This window comes from Hydra vulgaris, chromosome 06 (assembly GCF_038396675.1).
Source record: "Hydra vulgaris chromosome 06, alternate assembly HydraT2T_AEP".
Lineage (NCBI taxonomy): Eukaryota > Metazoa > Cnidaria > Hydrozoa > Anthoathecata > Hydridae > Hydra > Hydra vulgaris.
Genome location: NC_088925.1, coordinates 3,878,987 through 3,904,162, shown reverse-complemented (window position 1 = coordinate 3,904,162; position 25,176 = coordinate 3,878,987). Strand labels below are relative to the sequence as shown.

Sequence of the window (25,176 nt, the reverse complement as noted above, 5' to 3'; positions counted from 1 at the left end):
ATATACTTTTAATATATTGCTTATTTACAAAATGCTAGGTCATAAAAAAAAGCATTCAAATGCAACAGTAAATTTAAAACAAAAAAAATCGTTTTATAAAAATATTTTTTAATTAAATTGAATAAAAATTAAATATGATTTTAAAAATTTAAATTTAGTTTTGAAGGAACGTGATATAGTAAAATGTTGAATCCAAAATTTAGTTTCAAAGGAATGTAAAATAGTATAACAATTTTATTAAAACTTTTTCTTATCATCTGCTAACTAATTCATTTCGAAAAACACAAGCCTCTTCATCATATGATTATAATATGCGAAAACAAATTAAAAGTTCTTTTCACAAATATATTTAAAAAAATTTTTCTCATTAATTTGATATCGTGTTAAGTTCTTTTGACATAATACAATTATTAACTTAAATTATGTTTAGAAATATCTTATTGGTAACTGATAAAATCTATCTATAAATTGTTTATAATCTTTATTAAAAATACTACATTAAAAATACCTAAAAATTAAAATAAATAAATAAATTGTAATAAACAAACAAAAGGTTATCTTAAGTACAAGATTGTTTTAAGAAATAAATTATATGAAAATATAATCTTTTCAAATACCAAAATTAGATTCAATAACTTTTGTTATATTAGTTTAAATGATTTTTAGTGTGGTTTACAAATAAATTTAACTACGATGAGGTACCTTAAAATACTTTTAAAAATCAATAGTTTTTAGGCTTCTCTAACAATTAAGATCTATATAATTACAATACTTTAAAAGCAATAAATAAGTTCTCAATTCAAGGGAAAAATCTAATGATATAACAAAAGTAATAACACTCTAGTCACTAACTGCATTATGAAAGTAATAACACTATAATACTGTTATACTATAATACTATAATACTGTTAACACTATAATACTGTTATCAATTTTATAATGCACTTATAACTTTTATAATTCAATCTTTGTTCAAACAATGTAAAATTATCATTACAACATTATCATTAAACTATAACTATTATAAAAGTAATATCACTATAACAGTGTTATTACTTTTATAACGCACTTATAACTTTTATAATTCATTCTTTGCTTAAACAACATATGTAATCCCAAATTTTAATTGAAGTAGAAAAGTATCTAGAAAAATTAAAGTGATATTCAAATAATATTAAAAGCCTTAGGAACTTATACAAATATGTACTTTATAAAAAATGTTTAGCATTTCTAAAATGCTACTGATAATCCGTAAAAGCACGCTTTGATTTTAAAATCAACCATTAAAAATTTTTTTATTGGTTTGTTTACAAATTAACGCGCCTTTTACAAAATTTTAATTTACACAAAATCGCATGCCATTCCTGTCCAAGCCTGCATATTATATATATATACATATATATATATATATATATATATATATATATATATATATATATATATATATATATATATATATATATATATATATATATATATATATATATATATATATATACAGATGCCCAGCGCTTGACACTTCAAAGGTGGATGAAAAAAGGAGTTTGTTGCCTTGATACAACAAATTTAAAGTTTTAAATGTATTTGAATACAAATTTTTTGAAAAAATGTTATCCAGTTTAAAAGTTAAATAGTACTTTTTAAAAACAATGCTTCTAGACTATGTCAATGATTGGTTAAGTTGCACTTTGCAATTGCGGGAAAATGCATGTGCACATGATTTGTTCTTAATTAATTAGCTGATTGAACTTGAATTTATTGTATTTTGTGCAGGGTTGGCAAAAACCAGGCCCAGTGGGGTTTTTTTGGGTTTTATTGGGTAAATTTAGGTTGTTTTTTTGGGCAAATTTGTTTAATGAAAATGGAAATTAGTATAATTTTCTACTGTAACTTTAGTTAAAATATATTTTTTTTAATGTTAATTAATAATTTATAACAAGAATTTTTTAAATTATTTTGAAAAAGACTTTTAAGCATAATTTAAAACTGTAATAGAAAAAAATATTTCACATTAAACCTGTCTTTTTTTTAGATTTAAAAGTAATATTTTTTTATAATTAAAAATGTCAATGAGAAATAGGAAAAATAAGGCTGGAGAATGGGAGGAAGTAACTTAAGTTTTAATTGAACTTCAAATTTGAATTGAAAAAAATAAAAAAATAAGAATAAAATGTTTCTCCGCAGAGCAGCCTTAGTTATAAAGGTTTGTGTTTCAGAGTTTTAGAGTTGAGAAAGGGTTGTAACCACAATAAGGTAGCCTTTTTTACTGTAATGTAAGTTATATAGTTCTAAATTAGTCTGTTTCGACCATTTGTAAGTTAAAGGGGGCCACCTCGTCATGTTTCTAATGCTATAATTTCTGAGCCATTGAACTTGGAAGTCTGAAATTTCAAATTTAACCTATCTACATAATGCACATAACAATTTGTAAAAATCAGGAAAATCAGAGATTGTGACCCACAGGCCATTCATTGAAATATAATGATTTGACCCTTATGTTGTTTTTTTGATTTTATTAATTTTGTCTTTTCTAAAAAGGTTCCATATTACTGCACCATATTCAAGATAAGGTACTAATGTTTTATATAAAAAATTTTTTGATGTTTTATTTTAATATTTAAAAGAGTACTTACTCAATCCAATTTGTTTATATGCTTTATTTGTTGCATTGTTAATGTTAGGTCTCTAGTTTAAGTCATTTGTGATGATAATACATCACATATTATGTGATGAGATCAATTTCTGAATTGAGTTTTTAATAGCGTAAAATCATTTAGTTTAAATCATGTTTTCTATTACTTTTACTAAAATGCATTCATTTTCGTTAAATTTAATTAACCATTCATTTGACCGCTTACTTAGTTCCTCTGTAACGTTTTGAAGATTTTTATTTTCTTCTGATTCTTTATCACTAAAATCACTTTTGTGTCATCAGCAAAGAGCCTTACAACATTTTTTCGATTAACACATAAATCATTTATGAATATAACAAATAGTAATGGGGATTCCAATTGCTACTTGTTTCACCAAAAGTTGTAGGTGTGCAACTAAATCAAAAGCTTTTGCAAAATCTATGAAAATTAATTCAAGCGTTGCAAGTAATTTTGTTATACAACTTTTATTGTTTACAAATTCGTGTTGCTGAGGAATAATTAAGTTTGTTTTTTATTAAATAAAGCATCATATTGTCTCATTATTTTTTCCATTAGTTTGCACAATATTGATGTTAAAGAAATCAGTTGATAGTTTGTTGGATCGAGTTTATTTCCACTTTTAAACAGAGATAATACGATAGCTTTTAACCAAACTGTGGGAAGATTACAATTTTCAAGTGATTTTTTAAATATTTCGATAATGGTTTAGTCCACTCTACTAAACAAGATTTGAAAACTTTTAGTTTAACCTTATAAACTCCAAATTCTTTATTAGTGTTTTTCAAGGTGATTTTTGATGATTTCGTTGCTAAATTTACTTACATTTGTTGACTTTTTTACCATTGTTTGCAGTATATAGTTTCAATTTCTGCTGGCTTTATTTTACATAATTGGCTACTAAAAAGTGGTTGATTATTTTTACTTTGTTCTTTTCTGGATCAAAAAATTACTGTTTTAATTTACTATTTTCTGTTTCCAGATTGAAAATTTTAGCTTCCTAATCTTTTGCATCTTTTCTATTTTCTTATCTTTTTCTTCTAAATAACCACAAATAAGTACCCTTCTCGTTTGTAGTGGCCTTCTCGGCCTTTAGGAGGTGAATTGACTAAAAAAAATTCTTTTTGAAGTTTTGGAGTTTTTCAGAAAGTTACTTTAGTGCTTTATCGTAAATACTGCATTCATTTTGTTATATTAAGTCATTTTTTTATTGATTTTTTGATAAATCTATAATTTTTGATTTTTATTGATTATTTTTTTTATTTTAGAAAGTTTTTTTTTTTTAGTATTATTTTTGTAATATTTAACTAAAAGTTTACTCTTAGTTAAATAAAAATTATTCTTATAAGTTTATATATTTTTATATTCTCAGGAGAAAAATAAGTATTCAATGAAAATTTGGCGTCTTCAAAGTCTTGGCACCTGGGTGAAAATCACCCATTGTACTTGCCTTCCGCTAGGCTTGTATATATATATATATATATATATATATATATATATATATATATATATATATATATATATATATAGACACTCACACACCAGGCATGGACAGGAATGGTGTGCGATCAGCATCCACACTGTAACTGACCATGCTTATAATTTTTTTTTTTTTACAATTTGGCCACTGCTGTTTTAATATTTTAACAATTTAAATGCAATTTTAAAAGATTATTATGTTATGAATAACTTTTAATTGTTGATCTTTTTTAAAGTTTTTATTTTATGCGAAGGCTTTATATAAATTAAAAATTGATCATAATTATTGTTTAAAATAAACGCATTTTGTTTAAATTAAATCTTATATTTAAATTTTTTTTTAGAAGGCATATGTTTTTATAATAAATTTAAATATTTGAAATTATTTTTCAAGGTCTTTCTAAAAATCTTTAAAAAGATAATTTTTTTAAGTTATTTTAAACTATGAATAAGTTAAGTTAAAATCTTCCTGTTGTAATGCAATGGTTTAATCGGTTTTTTTTGTTTGTTTTTTTGTTTCATTATTTTTTGTTTTTTTTCCTTCTTTTTCTGAAATTGTTGTGCGCTATAAGGTATTCTTACTGACCCAAGAATGCCACTTTTATGGGGGTGATAGCGTACACATCAAGGTACCTTGTGATACAAATTTTGAAATCTTTTAATTTTGTCAGCGGAAAATAATTTAATTTGAATGTTCAAATTATATGAAATTTTTACTTTATAGTGTGACAATAAAAACACCTGTAAAATAAGAACCACTTTATATAATTTGGTAAAAATTAGTGCAAATGTAGCATATGGCCGCACCAAACTCTGGATAAAATTTCAGCCAGATTGGTTGTCTGGTTAAGTATTTATGGCAGTTTTAATTATTATTTTATTTGTTTTTTGCTACTTAGACCGTCAGGGTTCTTTAAAGCATCTTTCAGAGCTGCTACCATAATTTGATTTATTAGATTAGGCAGCAGAAAATCATAGCTTATGATTTATAATGAACATTTTAACCATTTTAATCTTTAACTGCTGTAAGTAATTATGAGTTTTAATATTGCGTGTAATGTTAAAGAGTATTTGACTAAAAGATTATATTAAGCTATTTTGAATAAATTTTTATTTTAAAAAAGTCAAAGACTATATCCTTCATTTTAATCAGATGCTATAAGATGGTAATATAATTGTAAAAAATTATAGTTATTTTTTCACTTCATTTTAAAAGTCAATGTATTTACGAGGGTTTCAAGGGCCAATAAAAATTCTTCCAACAGAAAATTTTTTTTTTCTTTTTGTTTTACCAACTGGTATTCTTTTTCCCAGATATTGTACTATTTTTTGCATTATTGCAGTAGTTTATACTTTAGGAAATGTTGAGATGTTTATGCTATGCATAAACCAATTCAAAACACTCTCTAAAGAGTGAAAATGGTGCATGTAACAATAAAAAATTATAAAAAAATTGTTGATATTACATAGTAGAACACTCATGTAACCTTTATTTTGAAAATAGTGATCAAATTTCACAGTAATTGGTAACGTTTTGAGGTCTAAGTAGCAAAAAACTAATAAAATATAAACTTGAACTTGCATAAATCCTTACCCAGTAAACCAATGCAATTGAAATTTCATCCAGAGATTGGTATGGCCATATGCTGCTACATTTGCACCAAATTTTGCATCCTTGACATTTTTAATTTCCCCCAATAAATCATTAAAATTTGAGGATTTAAAAATTACTTATGAAAAATACAATACCACTGATAATAAAATTCGAAAGCCAACTCCAAGAAAAATTAATAGGATGTTTTAAAAAGATAATAATGGCAATATTCAACATCTCTCTTTTCCACTTCTGAAAATGCAACTAATGAAATAATAGCTAAAATTGAAGAACAATATCACAGTATTGATGGAATATAGATCAATACAAACACAAAGATACATTACAAAATATCATGGAGTTGTATGCTGATGATAAGCTAGCTGTTATTTGGAATTTTATTCATGACAATGACCCAAAACATACTGTGGGGTCTGTTAAATCTTTGTTTAAGGAAAATAAAACAAATATTCTAGAGTTAAAAAAAACATTAAAATGGGGTTGGGGGGATGGTGGTGAATCAAAAAGTCTGGGATGCCTCAACTGTCAAATAATGTTAACAGTATGTTATCAAGATGCGTTGAAGTATTAAAGAACAAGGGTTACCCTTTTTATTTTGATGTAGACTTTGATACAGAATTGTATATATGTATGTATGTGTATATATATATATATACATATATATATATATATATATATACATATATATATATATATATATATATATATATATATATATATATATATATATATATATATATATATATATACACATATATATACACATACATATTTAGACTAAAACAATGTGTGTATATATATATATATATATATATATATATATATATATATATATATATATATATATATATATATATATATATATATATATATATATATATATATATATATATACTCATTGCACCTCTCCCTAAATAATTTAAGTTCATAAAATAAAAATACAAAACCAAGAAAAGAAAGTAAAATAATAAAAACTTGTAACCATAATCTAAGAATGAAATTAAAAGATTTTATTTACTTAAGTGCTTCATAACCTTGTTTAAAATAGTAAAAAAAAGTTACAGTTATATTTGTATTCATAACTGTAAAAAGATTAAGGAATATTTTTATAAAGTAAATATATATTTTTTTAATGTATATATTTAAAATATTTATATTTAAAAATATATATTTTTTTATAAATAAAATTCTTAAATATATAGTAAAAATAATAATATTAAAATTACAGTGCAAAAAATGAGAAAAAAATAATTTGCATAACCTGCGTTGCGTTGAAAAAATGAAGAAATGCTCAAACCATCATTGTTTTCATGAGCTTTAATCTTTCTATTTCTTAATCAGCCTTTCTTCTCATAAAGTTTTTAAATAATAAAAATTCTTACGTTCATAATATTTTATGATTGTTCTTAGTTGACTTCACACTTCAGGTAAAAAAACAACTTTCTACTTTTTAGAAAGAAAAAAAACTCTATTTTCTAGAAAAAATACAACTTTCTATTTCTAGAAAAAAGACCTCTCTACTTTCTAGAAAAAAAATCAACTCTCTATTTTCTACAAAAAAGACAACTCTGTTTTCTAGAAAAAAGACAACTGTTTTCTAGAAAAAAGACAACTCTATTTTCTGTTTATGTTTCTTTTCTAATAATAAGTTATATCATACATTAAGGAGGCAAAAAAAGTATATTCGGGCCTTAAAACTTGCTTCATAGGTAAACTACCAGAGCTGAAATTTGGTCGGGCCAAAATGAGTATGGGTGGGTTCAATAAAAAAAGTTTAGGTTATGGTGGGGGATGCATAAGTAATAATAAGTCCTATAAATATTTTATCTTGAATTAAAACTCATGTTATTACATTATTAATTTATATTATATTCCAGTATATAAATAAAAGTTACACTATGTGAATATTATATTTAAATATATAAATAATTGTTGCATTATTTATGTATATTTTATTCTTGTATATAAATGTTGGTGCTTTTGGTGTGCATTGTCACATGAGCCTTTTGTTATGACTTTTGGTTGACTAGAAGGGATGCATAGCTTATTGCTTAAGGAGTTTAATGCTATCAATGAATAAGTCAAGTTCTTTATATTTTAAAAACATAAATGAAGTATCTTTAATAATTTCCTGCATTCAGGCATGAAAGCTTTTATTCCTTATTGGTTTTAAGTTAAGTCTTAAAATTTCTTAAATGGCTCTCTTTTTTGCTTTTATTTCTAATTTCTTCATTTTCACAAGAAAACCTAAGAACAAAAATCTTTTTATCAAAAAATTGTGCAAAAAACTGATGCTTAATTCCATTATTCTATATTAATATATTTTTATTTCAGTAGTTAGATTCTAAAGAATTTTTAGGAAAATCTTTAAAAAATTTGCGAATTCTAGTCAGCTTTATAGTAGTATTAAGTAGTGAATGAATGAATTTAAGAAGAAGAAATAATAGTTTTAGTAAGATAGTAACATGACACCACCAAAAAGATAACAAGGGGAAACTAACGTGGTAGTGGTGTAGTGATAGAACGCTCGCCTCATAAGGGAGAAGTTCCGAGTTCGATCCCCACCACGTCTCTGGTAGTACCGCGCTCAACTTGTTTCTCCGCGCAGCGGCCTTTTTCATCAAGGTTCCTGTTTCAGAGTTATAGAGTTGAGAGAGCATTGTAACCAGAAAAAGTAGCCTCTTCAACTGTAGTGGCCCTCTTGGCCTTGGGGAGGTGATTAATTAAAAAAAAATACTATGCATGGGTCAGAGAAAAAATACAAATCAAAAAGTTAAGATATGTGGTTAAAGTCTAAAGAAGCATTAAAGTTACAACAACAAGAATATTGACTGATGTATAAAGAAAAAGTAATTTAAAGTAATCAAAAATATTTATTTATATTTGTTTGAAGTGAAAGTGATTGGGTTAAGAGGTGCCAAACGAAAGGGTGATTGAGTGAAGAAGTGCAAAACAAAAGGATGATTAAGTGAAAAGATGCCAAACAAAAAGATGCTTGAGTGAAGAGGTGCCAAATGAAAAGGTGATTGAGTGAAAAGATACCAAACAAAAGGGTGATTTTGTGAAAAGATACCAAATAAAAACGTGATTGAGTAAAAAGATGCTAAACAAAAGGGTGATTGAGTGAAAAGATGCCAAACAGAAGGGTGATTGAGTGAAGAGGTGCTAAAGAAACTAAGGATAATTATAAGGTAATAATAATGATAATAATTATTATTATTTTAGGGCACTTAGAGTATGTAGGTCTAGTAAAATATTATTTTTACTAAAAAGTAAAGTGGTTTTATTAGCTATATTTTTAACAGTTTATTTTTTTTGTCCTGCTTTACTTTTGAATCCAAGTTTTACTTAGCTTTTAGTCATAAATTGAGTAACATTTTCTTTTATTTTGAACATATATTTAAAAAATTAGCTGATTTTGTTGAAAAATTGTGTAATCTTTTTTTTGATCATCTTTTTTTAGATAAATGAACATTTAATAAAACTTGATGAACAAGAGGTAAATTTTTCTTAAAATTTTATGTTTTAGTTATTATTTTATTTACTATGACTGGTGATGGTGATTGATGGTGGGGCATTCGTTGTGGGGTCTTTTATTCAACAGGACTGGTGGCATAGTGAGGTGTTCTGGCTTTAAATTGCATATATATATATATATGTGTGTGTGTATGTATATATATATATATATATATATATATATATATATATATATATATATATATATATATATATATATATATATATATGTATATATATATATATATATATATATATATATATATATATATATATATATATATATATATATATATATATATAAATCAGGCCTTGTTTTAAAGCGTTAACTGGCACGCCAATTATATATACACTAAGCCATTAACATAAGCAATAAGCCATTTCGGTCAAGCCACTTTTTGAAATTTCTAAATAATTAAGCAAGCCTAAAGATATCGTTTAAACGTTAAGATAAAAGAAGTAATTAATGTTATAAAAACCACTTATTAAATTTTAATGACGATTACATAAAAAAGTTACATGATAAAAATTACGTTTGATATTCGTGCTATTTACAAATGTAATAAGTTTAAGAAAAACAAAAAAGTTTTATTTTGATTCTAACTTTTCCATCAAAAATGTTCAGCAAAAGAAGAAAAAAAAAGTTATACAAAAAATCATTAAAAAAAACATTAAAAAAACTTTTATTTATCATCTTGCAAGAGCAAGAATATTTATTAAGACAATTTCTCATAACAAACTGTAACAAAAATAATTACTGAATTTTTAAAAAAAAATTAAAAAATAAAACATAAATGTTTTATAAAAAAAATAGTAGGGGAAAGGCGCCTATGATGGCATACTTAACTTTGAAGCTTCATTATTCAGTATCCTGAAGACCAATAATAAAAATTTTGATATGGATACATTCCTTGTTACATCCAGAACAATAATTACCTTGGGAGTTTTCATCAGTTTTATTTTTTTTATAAGTTATTCTTATTGTAAAAAAAAGCACAAGTATGTCATCATAGGCAACCACTGCTCCTATGATGGCATAGGGGAGGATGGGGCTAGTTAGGATCGAGGGTAACTTAATGATTTCATTTAACCTTAGAGTCTTCCCTCAGAAAAGTCAGAAATTACTCGAAACCATCCTAATTTACCATTTCATGCAACACACCAACATTGTAAAATTTTTGCGCATGCGCATAGGATATATTGCGTTTTACGTATTTTTTTGACCAAAAAAAAATGTTGGAGCATCGCTTTCTTTTAACTTGACTTAAAAAAAAGTTTTTCTTATAAAGAAAAAAAAGGTTTTCCCAACTCGTCAATATTTCAACATCCCCAACTCGTCAGTATGCCATCATGGGTAAAAGTCATCATTTTCATTAAAACAGCTGTGTCTGCTTTGTTCAAACGATAAAATTTAGTAACTATTCCACTAAATGCACAAAACTTGAATATAAAATGCATGAAAATTTCATTTCTGCACAGTTAATAGTAAAATCACAATCTTAAATATACGAAGGAAATAAAACTACAACAGCACATCCCAAAATCGATTTTTGTTGATTATAAAAACAATATTTGTGCACAAGGGACGTTTTTTCACTAAAACTAATGTAAAGTCAGTATAGTCATGTAGGTCTAATCATTTTTTTACCAAAACCAATTTTAATGGAAATATGACTGGTATGCCATCATAGGCGCTATGCTATCATAGGCGCCTTTCCCCTACATGTTAAATTTTACTTTATATTAGTGCCACTTTCGATATTTTTTTGTTTTTTGTTTGTTTGTTTTGTTTTGATTAATTTAATTAAAAAAATGAAAAATCATTATTACAAAATTTAAACATCTTATAAAGAGTTTATTTTTTTATAATTAAAAAAAAAACTTCTTTTATGGATATAACTCTATTATTTTTTTTTTTGAAATAATATAACTCTTGCAATGTCTTTGTTTATATTTAGTTTTGTTTTGCGAAAAATAATAAATTAGAAAAATAATATTTTATAATAGTTACATCCAGCTTTTTTTTTTTTATTTGTTTTTTATTTTTTAATATTTTCGCTTCCAACAAGGCTGCAAGCAGCCACTATTAGAGTTGGAAGTTACTGGAAGAGAAAAGACGAAGTTTATAAGCAAGATAATGATTGACATCATTTGATTCAGGAAAGCAAGTGAAGGAAGCAAATTCCAAAGAATTGATGCAGAGGGAAAAAAACTAGATGAATAAGAATTTTTTGAGCACTTAGGAACATTCACAGTACAAGAATGAGACTTAATTAAATGACGAGTAACACAAGAATGAATTTTAGTAGATGGCACAAGAGACGCTAGCTCTTTAGAGCAGTGCTCATTATAGTATTTGTAGAAAAGAGAAAGAGGCAACATTACGACGATGTGATAATGGTTGGAGATTGGTTGCAAGATCAGGTCCGACTATGTTTACAATGCGTTTTTGCACTTGAGAAAGTGCATTATTGGAAGATCCACCCCAGATATGGCAACAGTATTCCATCAAAGGGCGGATTATAGATTTATAGAGATAAAGAATAGAATCCAGAGTAAGAAAGTGTTGAGCTTAATAAAAAGAAGCAACCTTAGCAGATGCTAATATTGCAATCGATTTGATATATGATTTCCAAGAAAGATTGGAAGTAAGAGTTAATCCTAAAAGATGAAGGGTAAATGACTCATCAAGTACATTACCGTTCATAAATATAGAGAGATCCAAATTATTGCGATAACGATTGGCTAAAAAAAATAGGGTTTTATCTGAATTAAAGCTCACCATCAGCTTTATATAATTATATAATAAAACAGATTGTGCAATATGAAAAAAGTGAAAACAGAAATTTCCTTATAATTTAAAAAGAATTTTGAATAAAAAAGTGTATGTTTAACTTTTTTGCCTTAAAGCAAGTGAAAGCACACTAGTATATATTTTTAATAAATGGTACTTGAAAACTTGAATCATTGTCGCACAAAAAATTGCTGGTAAAGTAATTAACTTGAGTTTTTTTTCTTTGCAACAAGTAATATTTTTTGTTTGTTAAATACTTTTTAAAAGTAAAAAATCATTATTTGCATAGTCACAATTTTAAGTAGCAATGAAAAAAAATTAAGATTTTAATTCTTTTATACAGAATGTAGAGAAAAAAAAGAAATTAATTTTTGTTAAAAGATAATTAAAAATGTAATATTAAATTTAATTATTTAATATTAAAAAAATAATAATAATAAACAAAATAGACATTTTACAATATGCACATTTTAAAATAACACTTCTAGATTTGTTTTTCTTAGTTAGAATATGGTCTTGTGGTAATTTATTTTATTGCGGTAGTTAAAAAAGTCCTTAGTGTTTATGTTCCAAAATAAGATTGATAACAAAGTTTATGTTACAAGAATTAATATCAATGTTACAAAATAACATAGATAACAAAGTTTATGCTACAAGATAACATTGATAACAAAGTTTATGTTACAAGATAACATTGTTAAGTTTTGTTTAACATTTTCACTTCCAAAAAAGCTAGAGTAACATAAGTTACGATTTCTATTTTATTGACGTAGTTAAAAAAGTTAATAAATAAAATTAAATTAAATAAAAATATAGTTTTATGATTAGCTAACAGTTTTTTTATTTAAAATAAGGCCTGATATATGTATTTATATGTCAGGCCTTGTTTTAAAGCGTTAAGCTGCTGGCAATTTATGTACTCATTACGTATGCCTAGAGCATACATAGAGCAATTTCCATTAAGCGACTTCTCATCATTTTTTAACTTTTAAATTATTCTATAAGCGGTAAGATAAAAGAAGTAATTAACTTTATAAAAAACCACATTAACTTTTGAATAATGATTATGTAAAAAAATTTATATGATAGTTATGTGAGATTTAAGCGCTATTTACTAATGAAAAAAATTCAAAATTTTTTTACTCAAAATTAAATATTAAATAAATGTGTTCCGAGGCTCAAAAATTTGCACAAACCCAAGTTAAACTTACTTTTATAATGCAAGTAGAGCGCAGCAATTTCATTTTAATAAATTACATATACAACGATAAAATTTTGATAAAATGTGTTTAGAAAAATAATCTTTGCTTTCACAACAAAATCACTAATAAAGTAATAAGCTTTTAATAAATAAAGTAGATAAATTAACATAAATTAAGCTTTTAATAAATAAAGTAGATAAATTAACATAAATTAAGCTTTTAATAAATAAAGTAGATAAATGAACAAAATTTTTTTATTTGCAACTTTCTAATTTTTTTTAAATAAAAAATCTTTTTAAGTTGCAAATTTTTTAAAGTGATTATTTAAGAAATAATCATTTTAAAAAAATAATTCATTTAGACAAATGATGAGGAAATCATTTTGTTTAAATGAAAAAAATTTTTAAATAAAATATTAAATTTAATTATTTAATATAAAAAAAGTAAAGAAAACAATCATTTCCTAATAGTAAATACTTGCAAAAATAGTAATTATAAAAAATAAAAATAAAAATAAAAGAATAAAGAGAATTCTATGACGTCAAATTCACATTAGGCTAATGCGTTCTAAAAAAGTCGTATCGATCAAGATAAGCAAAAAAGTGAGCAAATGCTTACATATATATGCTATAGTAGATATATATATATATATGCAATGGCTATATATATATATATATATATATATATATATATATATATATATATATATATATATATATATATATATATATATATATATATATATATATACATACATACATACATATATGTATATATGTATATATGTATATATGTATGTATGTGTATATATATATATATATGTATATATGTATGTATGTGTATATATATATATATATATATATATATATATATATATATATATATATATATATATATATATATATATATATATATATATATATATATATATATATATATAATGCTGAACTTAATAGTAGTAGTTGTAGTGCCCTTTCAAGCATGTTTGACACAGAAATCTTGGCAGCCAATGCAACTGAGGTAATAGCGAGAAAGAGTCGCAGCACTTGTTTTATAAAAAAGTGTGAACGAATGTGTATGTATCTAACATACATAAACTTCAAATTATGTAATGCTAAACCATACTTAATCATATATCAAGTTTTGCACTTTCACTCGAAAACTGCACTGTGTCAAACTCTCCTTAATTTTAATCTATAGCATTTATTTCTGTTAAAAAATTTTGTTATATAGTTTTAAAATTTCGTAAGTTAGCGTGACCGAGTGGTTAATGCGCAGAGCTTTGAATCAAAAAAGCCATTGTTCGAGTTCTACCACTAGCAACTTTTTATTTAATTTTTTAGATTTTTTAAAATATAAAATAATTGTGAAGTTTTATAGAGATTATATACAAACATATGTAATGATATTATACACTTTAACAAACAAAAGAAATTTTAAAAAAGCTATAATTGATTGAGAGACTTATGTTGTTTTAGTTTTACAACTAAGTTGAGTTCGTGCAAGGAAAACAACATATTTATATATAAAATATAAAATCAACAGAACTATAAAGTTGTTTTGTTTTGCATTTTAAATAACAAAAATTGAAAAAAAAAGCAAGCTGATGATTTGAACTTGCCATGCGGGAACCTTTACTTTTTTTAAAACAGTACAGGTTTAAAAAGTATGTTTTTAATAAGGACATAATTGAAAACTTTAAATTTAAATTAAACCATTTTATTAAATTTATTATTTTTAAAAATGATTAAAAGTGAAATTATTTAATATTGATATAATAAGGAAATTTAAAGTTTTACAGCTATTTTACCACGCCCCCATTAAACATTCTAAATCGAGTGCACAACATCGACAGAATTTAGATAACCATCAAAATAGTATTATATACCGTTATTTTTTGGCTTAACTTTTAGGTTAGGGATCATTCATAAGTTACACAACGCTAAATTTCACTACAGGATAAAACAAAAGATCAAAGTTTTCCCTCGCTGAGTCGTAAGTTAAATAAAAATATAAAAATAGCTCAAGTTTTAATGAAAATTGCCACCTTAAAGAAGTTAAGATCTCTTTATTTTTAAAATAAATTTAGCGTTGCATAATTTATGGATGATCCCTTAGCATTTTATAGTCTATAGTTTTTAATGGTCTAAGATCTTCTTAGTTCTGCCATTTGTATAGCGTTGCATACAAATGTCTGTAAGTGTAAACATCTTTAGCCTATGTTGAGTTTGCAGGCAGTGTATGGAATAATAAAACTGCAAAAATGAATTTTATTTTAACATTTAAAAAACTTTTTTATTATTTTTTTGCTGTGCATATTGCTATAATTATTATAGATATAAAATTTTATATATACTAAAATAATTATTATAGATATATACTAAAATTAATATACTATAATAAAAATTTGGCTATAAATATTGCTATAAGTACAGTAAGATTGAAAAGTATTCAAAATTTATCAGGGTACCATCTCAAATTTACTTAAAATTTTGACCACCCACAGCTTTTGTGAAAAAAACACAATCCTGAAAATTTCAACTTGATTGACCAAACCGTTTAAAAGTTATAATTGAATCAATACAGACCCAAATCAGCAAAATTTGAGTATCTAGAGCTTACAGTAGGTTTTTTTAATTTTTGACAGAGCATAACTTTGTAAATAAAAAAAGGTGATCATCTGAAATTTTTTATGGTAATAGTTTTTCATCCAAATTATCTATTTTTGGAGGTGTTTTTGACTTATTTTAAACAATTTTTGAGTTCTTTTACCTTAAAGTTGCTAAATAACACAATATTATAAAAAAAATTTGGAAACTTAAATGTGCTACAGTTCAATACCAACAGACAAAATGTGCCAATTTTTTGTTACTTTTGTGTACTTAGAGTAACCACTTGCAGAAAAAATTAAAATTATGTGTTAAAAGTTATTTTAGCACATAATTTTAATTTTTTCTGCAGCCTGTTAAAATATCACTTTTTAAAAAAATACCATAAATTGCATTCACTTTGTAGGCATAGAAAGTAGTGTAGACAGTTAAAATAAATTATGTAACTTTTAACTGGCGAGGTTCTATATAGACACCAAAAAAGATTCAAAGACCTACACTCTATCTTATGACATAATTTTAGCATTTTGAGTGCATTGCTTTTTTAGTTTAAAAGACCTAATAGTGCAAGTACCCTTCTACCCTTGATGGATGGAGCACTTATTTGACATATTACTTTGTCAAATGGAACCCACCACTGACTTGATTGTGCATCACTAGTTCATTTTAAATTTAATTTGTTTCTATGCATGAATTTTACATTAATATCTTGGTTTTCATTACAAATCTCAAGCACAAGCCCTATGTACCATTCATCATCATAAAAACATGCAATGTATTTACCAGATTGAAAGTTTGAAGGATCTTTTTTTTGCCAAGTTAATATTATTCAGTAAATGGGTATCATAGACAGTATCGCTAGAGATTCTCCGTAAAAATAATTTCTCTCCACCTGGTCCAAAACTGTGATAGCTTCTTGTGCCTGGGACTATGCTTATCTCTTCATATCGTTTCTTTAGGTTAAAATAAGTTTTATGGTTATTGATATCATCACTTAAAATGTAAAATATGTTAACATCTTTAATGTTTTTTCTCGCTTGCTTTTGATGCTTGTAAACTCGCTTTTGCTGCTTCTCTTTTTGTAGTTCCTCCTATTCCATCACATCCATAAGAATAAGACAAGTGTGTTGATCTGTTTTTTTTGCCTCTGATAAGTAGGAGGATTGTGCTTCTTTGATAAACTGGTGGTGACAAAGATCATACTAAGTTTCACTTAAAGTTTCAATAAACTCAATAATACTCATTTGGACTGTGACAAGTGCAGTTCGGTCAGTTGACACCCATTGTTTGTATGTGATCTGGTCGTCAAAATCAAAATTATTATTTTCAGACACATTTTCCAAGTAAGTCTTCAAATTTACTTTACTGGGGCAGTTGGAACATAGATGAAACATGCAGCTTCGAGTATCTTTATTACAAACATATTTCACTTTTATCAAATTTTTGTAATATATTAATTGGCCCTAAGGTAAAGCAGCACACATCAACTTGGCATTTTGATGATAAGAATATACGCAAACTGAGTAAATTCCACTACTGTCAACTGTGATGCACCACTTCAGCCTTATTTCACAGAACTTGCTCAATCCAACTTTGTGTGTAGGGTATAACTTTTTAAACTCAAGATAACGTTTCTTTAATCGAACTAATATTAAACGTTTTTGTTTATGAATTTTTACATTACTTTTACATACAGAAAAAAAGTTTTGCAAGTTTTTTCAATTGACCAACTGTCAGGAGTTAGTTTCTTCCTTTAAAGTTATTTTCATTTTATTTTTTATTAGATATAACAGTTTGTCTAAATCATTACAGTTTCTATATTTTTGCTCTTTTTCTGATTCTTCTGGGTCTATATCCAATGCTGACGCTACTAGGTTTGTCATGCTTGTTGCAAATTTTTGAGCTTTTTGCTTTCCATATCTTAATTTGTCGCGCCTTCTTACATTTTTGAGTGGAGATATTTTCAATAAAGACACACTTTTATTAAGAACTGTTTTATCCAGGTCTGAACAACTAAAATCTTCTTCACCAGTTTTATCTTGACTAACTTCTGTAATTTTTTCAAATGTGGACTTTAAATGGATCACAACAGTATTTTTGAAGTGCTTCATATCTAGAAATAGGCTTTTTCATGATGAAAATATATCTCCTTATTTGGTTCAAAAGTGGATCCTATCCTTTGAATTAAAACTTCAATATTAGTATCTTTTGGTCTTATTCTTCCTACCATTCAACAATATGACATTTTATCACAATCTTCATTTAAAACTCTTTCCATACAAGATTTCACTGACATTTTTTACTAATCTGAAAATATTAAAATCGAGAGTTAAACATGCAACATTATAATCTAAAAAGAAACTTTTATATTTTTCCAGTAATAAAATCAGTAAAAATGAAATCTCAAGTACATATGTGGTTAAAACTGTCTAAAATGCAACCAATAAACTATTTCTACATAGGACTATTTCTGCATAAACAAAACTTTTTAGTTTATGGTTCTTGCAATATTAAAAAACTAAAACAATAAAATCCAGAAAATACTGCGCAGATTTAGATTTTAAAACAAACTCTTGAAGCAATTGAAGTATTTTACACTCAAATTACAACCATGTGAAAATTATGTCATTATAATTATATCATATGCATAAATTTAAACAAATACATATTATAAAATCATATCAAATAAATATTTATATATATATATTTATATATATTTATATATATATATATATATATATATATATATATATATATATATATATATATATATATATATATATATATATATATATATATATATATATATATATATATGTATATATATATATGTGTGTGTGTATGTATATATAAGATTTAAAGCCAGAACCCCCCACTATGTCATCATCAGTCCTGTTAAATAAAAACCCCAATGAACGCCTCACCATTCTATATGATGGGGCATTCATTGTGAGGTTTTTTTATTGTACTTTTTTTTTTTATTTTTTTATTTTTTTGTAGTTTACTTCCCCAAGGCTGAGAAGGCTACTACAGATGAGTAAGCTACTTGTGGTTATAACCCACTCTCAACTCTATAACTCCAAAACAAGAACCTTGACGAACAAGGCCGCTGCTTGGAGAAACAAGTTGAGCCCGGTACTACCAGGGACATGGTGGGAATTGAAATCAGAACCTCTCGCTTATGAAGCAAGCGCTCTACCACTACACCGCATACTACCGCACGTAGTACAATAAAAAAAACCACAATGAATGCCCCAAAAGTTTTATTATATGTACATAGTATGTATATGTATATAATATAGGTCATAGTAAAAAGTTTAATTTTTCATGAAACTTTTAATTAATATTTTTAATTTCATAAATATATTTCAATAAAGTTTCAATGAAAATGTTTAATTTCATGAACATGTTTAGATATTATATTTTATTACATGATGCAGTTTGCCAGTTTATGTGCATGACACATAATTACACCTAAAAAATTATTTTTATATTTGATAGTGGTTATTATTTTGTATTTTGTATTTATTTGTATGTATTTGTATGTATTTATATGTATGTATGTATGTATTTTATGTATGTATTGTATGTATTTATATACATTGTATGTATGTATTTGTATGTATTTTATGTATGTATTGTATGTATTTGTATTAGGGATGCGCCGAACCCAGTTTTTGGCCATGAAATTTTACTGAACACCGAACGGTTCGGCAACCAAACCTTGACTATTTTTGAAAGAAAAAAAAACATAAGTTTTGAAAAATTGTGTTATCAAACATTTAACATTTTATTGTGTTATTAAAAATTTGTTAAAACGTTAGTAAGGGTTTATAAATTTTGTTTGAAAAATCATAAAATAACTTTGAAAAGTTAATTTATTATTGGATGATTGTTTGTGGTGTAAAGAAAATAAATGTTAACATTTTTATTTGTAGTGTAAATAAAAATGTTAACAATTTTTTTTGAAAAAATAATACAACTATTAAAGTTAGGTAATATAAATAAATGTATAACCTGTAACGTATTGGATAAAATAACATAATATGTAACATGTTGGTTATATTTTAAGATATATTTACACAGTTTAAATTTAAAATGCTTTATTTTTGCAACAATAGGCTTCACGTTTAACAAACTTAAGTTCAATAAAAAATCTTATTCGTTTAAATTCCTATTTGTTATTTTAAGATTAAAAAATGGTGATTTTATAATATTAGATTTTTGTGATGAACTAAAATAATACTCATATGATGCAGGGGGGGGGAGGGGTATTTATTTTACAATTATTTTAGTTGAGTTATAATTTTGGTAAACCTGTAATTCCATTTGGTCAGATTAAATTTATTCTGTATTGAAAATACATAATAAAATTTAAACCAAAACTGTATTGAAATTCATTTATAAAATCTTATGTCCTTCTATGTTCAATTGGTACGCTTTTTTTAATAAAAACTTTATCCATTTAAACCGTAGCTATGGTACGAGTTAAATTTTATTTATATTTAGATAAGTTTATGATGAATTCCAAATTTGCATTATTGGCCGAACATTTGCTAAGGTTCGGCAAAACAGCCGAACGTTTGGCGCATCCCTAATTAATATACATTGTATGTATGTATGTATGTATTTGTATGTATTTATTTGACTTTGTATTTATTTAGATCTATAAAATTTAAGTGGTTCGAAATTTTACAGCTGTATAAAATTTTTAATAAACATCTGCTATTCGAGAATATAGCAATATTAGTTAAGAGATTTTTGTTAAACTAATTTTGTATATAAACCAAAAAGAATGATAAACACATTTATTATGAAAATAATAAGAACTGATATTTTGTAAATATGTAATTTACACGCAAGCCTTTAGTCCTTTCAAATTAAACGAGGTAATACAAATGTGTTTACTTAAAGTTTACATTGCAGATACTTGTAGCTTATGATGTTAAAATTAAAATAATATTAATTGAATTTTTGTTTATTGTATTTTCACAACAATTAGATGAAGTTTTATTTTATACAAAGACCAACAAAAAGATTTGTTTATTACAACTATATTGAAGGACATTGTACTACCACAGGTCTAAACATTTTAAACTTGCTATCAAAGAATTTATAGAAGTTTTGATCTTGTGCATTCTGTGGTTTTTTCTGATAGCATTATATAGCAAATAACTAAATTTCAAGCACAAGGTACAAATGAGTAAATACAATCTTTATTTTTGCAGATCATTTGATTCCTACCATAACTTTCTCTGATATAAACATATAAATAAAATATAATATAAAAATATAATATAAACAAGTCCACTTTTATTATGGTTATTATGGTTACACCACTACCATAATAACTACTGTCTCCCATATCCCAAATGGTATGGAAAGCAATATAACAACCATGTTATATTGTGAATCAATTGAATACTTTGAATCAAATTGATTATATTGTGAAATATTTAAATAATAAAATAATATAAACAATAATTTTCAGAAAATAAATCTTCTTTATTACTATCGTTAACTAAACAGAAAAATCTTCTTTATTACAATCGTTATTTAAACAGAAAAACCTTCTCTATTACTATTGTCAGCTAAACAGAAAAACCTTTTTTGTTATTATCTTCAATTAAACAAAAGAACCAACAATTAATAGTCGATCTTTACTTAAATATATTTAATCTAATTTACTAATCCATTTAATCAACTCTAATTTCAATTAATTCAATTAATTTATAAGTTTCAATTTATAAGTTTCAATTTATAAGTTTCAATTAATTCAATTAATTTATAAGATTTTAAAGTTCATTAAATCATCAACAAGCTTATACAAACTGCAATTTATAACATCCATTTATAACAAAATGAACAAAATTTATTTTTCAGCAATTCAGTGATTAAAATGAAATATATTTTAATAACTAACTATATAACATCCTATATTGAGCAGAAGTAGTTACATACCTTCATCATCAATAATTTGGTTCATTTTTTTAAGTCAATATAAGAAATAAATAATAAAAAAAAAACCTAAAAAAACTATAAAACTAAAAGAAAATTAAAGATGAATATAAAGTTATTAATTTTTTCACTAATCATTAGCAAAAAATACTCAGAAATTTTTCGAAACTTTAAAGGAAAGTAAAGTGAATTTCCATAATTCTGTAAATTCCTGAAAAAATTCATCTATGCGTTATGTATCTCTAATAGTCCAGTTGCGCTAGATTATTTTTCAAAATAAATTTTATAAAACTAACCTTTGCTCAGTGATTATTTAAGGTAGGTAGATCACGTTAAAAAAATGCGTCATCGTTTACAACAGAAAAACCCTTTTTTTTTTTGGACCTTATTACATGACCCATGTGTAAAATAGTCAAAATTTTTTACCTTCCAACAAACTTATTATATACTATTTTTAGGCGTTTTTTATGATGAGTAATTTTACGTAACACTAAAGTCTCAAAATGAAAGGGTTATAAATATATAAATCTTAGGGTCATTTATATATATTATAATATACTATAAATAATTTGTTATGGCTTTTTTAATATAAGTTTCAGTAGAAAGAGTAATTTTTCACATTTAATAAAAACAAAGTTAAGTAGTTTTTTTAAATATTTTTTATATATTTCTGAATTAAAAAATCAAAAACTTGTATGTATCTTTATAATATTTCATTTGCTCATTTTCCTCATCAACGTCATCGATGATGTTCTACAGGAAATAAATTCAAAAGTATATGATTGATATCTTCAGGAATCATAAATATTTGGTAATGATTATAATAGAAAGTAACAGATAATAAAGATAAATGATGCATCTGCAATATTATTTGGTGTTTTGTTTAAAGTTTGTTGTTATAATTTAAATTGCTAATCATACATTTTGTTCCATCAAATATCTCTGACAAAATTGCAAACACCGCATTCCATATTTCCACATAAACATACTACATTTGCCACCACATTGATTCTTTATTGTTGACTTAAAGGTAAAAAGGAAGGAAGTTGCTGTTGTTAGAAATAAAAAAGTATGGAAGTTCAAACTATATTGAAGTTTTGTATGATAGTATCTATATTATTCTTATCAGTCATTACCTTATTATAGTAATGACTTAGCAGTCATTACCTTATATTCATTATCCTATCAGTTATGATAAAATCTTATTTGATAAATTTGATAAATACAAATACTACTGATAAGTGTGAATAAACATGATGAATTTGCATGTTTTTTATGTCAATTGATGAACTTGAAAGTTTAATTAAAATTTTAAAATTTATTAAACATAATAAATTTGATTTTTTTTTTTTTTTAAAAAAAAAAAAAAAAAAGAGTTTTCCTAAAAAGCAAACCTGAGAATATAATATGTTGTTGGTTAATTACCTAAATAACAAACCTGATTTTAAAAATATAACATGTTGGTTAATTTAGTTAACATAAAATAAAAAAGTTTAAAACAAGTTATAGCAATGTGGATCTAGGTAAATTTGGTTGTCAAATAAATGCTCACATTAACATAGTTTTTGAAAACCTTTTGATTTTACAATTAATTTTTTCATTCATATTTGTAATCTTTTTTGTTGAAGTGTGAGGACTACAAGAAATTGCATAAAACTAAAAGTTACATCATTGAAAATAAATATTTGAATTAACTGTAATATATATACTTATTTAGTTATCACTAAAACATAAAGTTGGGTTGCTTTATTGTAGAGCTAATCAAACAACTGAAGAAGAAATGTATAATAATGGTAGGTTTCAATTTGCATAAATTGTTTTACTGTCATCTTTTTTCATACTAATATTTTTTTCTTTTTTATTTATCATTTCAGAACATGCTGGTTCAGAGTTTTTAGAATTCTGCAGTATAATTGGTGACACAGTGGCTTTAAAGGGTTTCCAAGGTTACAGAGCCCAATTAGATAATGCAAGTAAGATATAAATTCAAATATTTATCATTAACATATTTATATTATATATATGATGTTATTCATATATATGAATAATATCATGTATTAGTAACACAATTTAAATATAAATTAAATAATAAAATAACGCTATTACTATGACAGCTAACTTTTGATATTTATATTCAATTTTTACATATTCAACCCTCGGAATTAGGAAAAATGAGGTCGGCAATAATTTTCCAACCTCAATCTTTTAAAGGTCAGCATCAGGTCGGCAAAAAAAAAGTTGGTACTAAGGTCTAACCATAAAACATAGAAACGAATTAAATAAAAAACTGACCTCAAATATTTTAATGTTGGCAGTTAGGTCGGCATTGCTGAATGCCGACCCTAATTCTGAGGGTTGTATATTGATTTTTGTTTATGCAAAAACTGTTGGCTAGTATATACCATTGAAATAAATGATAACTTTGAACTATGAATCTCAGATATAGTATTATAAAAATGATGTTTATGGTTTGTTCAAAATTTTAGATGATTCAACTGGACAACATTCTTTGTATACAAATTTTCATGGAAGAGAAATCATGTTTCATGTTTCCACAGAGTTGCCGTTTACACCAAATGACAAGCAACAAGTATATTTAATTTTTATATATATATATATATACATATATATATATATATATATATATATATATATATATATATATATATATATATATATATATATATATATATATATATATATTAGTTTTAAAATAAATTAAAAAAAAGTTTAAAAGAAGATTATTTTATACTTCTTTTAAATGTGGAGCTGTTAGCAAAAAATATATATATGATATACAAATTTGGAAAAGTTTAGCAGAAAATTTGTCTTGGCTAGCAATTTGTTTCAGCTGTGGAAAAAAGTGCAGGCCATTTGTAACCTCAAAGGCAATGAATGTCGAACTCTACAAGAAGGAGTGCCTAGAAAAGTATCTTCTGCCTTTTATACCATCTTATAATTTTTCTATAAGATTTTAGCATAATGTATTGAGCTGTCTATATGCTAAAGCAACAGGTACCAAGGAAATGACATTGAAATCATAGCTAAAGATCACAACCCATCAAATTATCTGCATATCTGTCCTAAAGAAAAATGTTGGCTATTTTTAAGTTTAAGTTAAGACCTAGTAAAGTCAGAGTTTGAGCTGCTCAAAATTTGGAGAAAGTATTCTTATTAAGTCTCTGATAGCACTGTTTCTAATGGCATTCAAGCATGCAAACATTTGGCATTAGGCGAAATGTTTGTATGCTGCTTGAAGAAGAAAGATTAAAAAGTACTCTTTATATAAACTAACTTATATTAATTTTTTTATTGTTAATTTAAAGCTTTTAAAGTTGGTTCAGTTTTTAGC

The 25,176-nt window shown here is 25.0% G+C and overlaps 1 protein-coding gene across 4 annotated transcripts in view; it reads left to right on the top strand.

Annotated features, from left to right (window-relative positions):
- LOC100209333 (signal-induced proliferation-associated 1-like protein 1) overlaps positions 1-25,176 on the top strand; it is a 74,263-nt gene that overhangs the window by 14,967 nt on the left and 34,120 nt on the right. For all 4 annotated transcript variants that reach the window (XM_065799020.1, XM_065799023.1, XM_065799022.1 and 1 more), the window contains 4 exons: positions 9,209-9,244; positions 23,542-23,617; positions 23,699-23,797; positions 24,311-24,414. In XM_065799020.1, the coding sequence (XP_065655092.1) occupies positions 9,209-9,244; positions 23,542-23,617; positions 23,699-23,797; positions 24,311-24,414 (315 nt within the window). The remainder of the gene's footprint in view (positions 1-9,208; positions 9,245-23,541; positions 23,618-23,698; positions 23,798-24,310; positions 24,415-25,176) is intronic.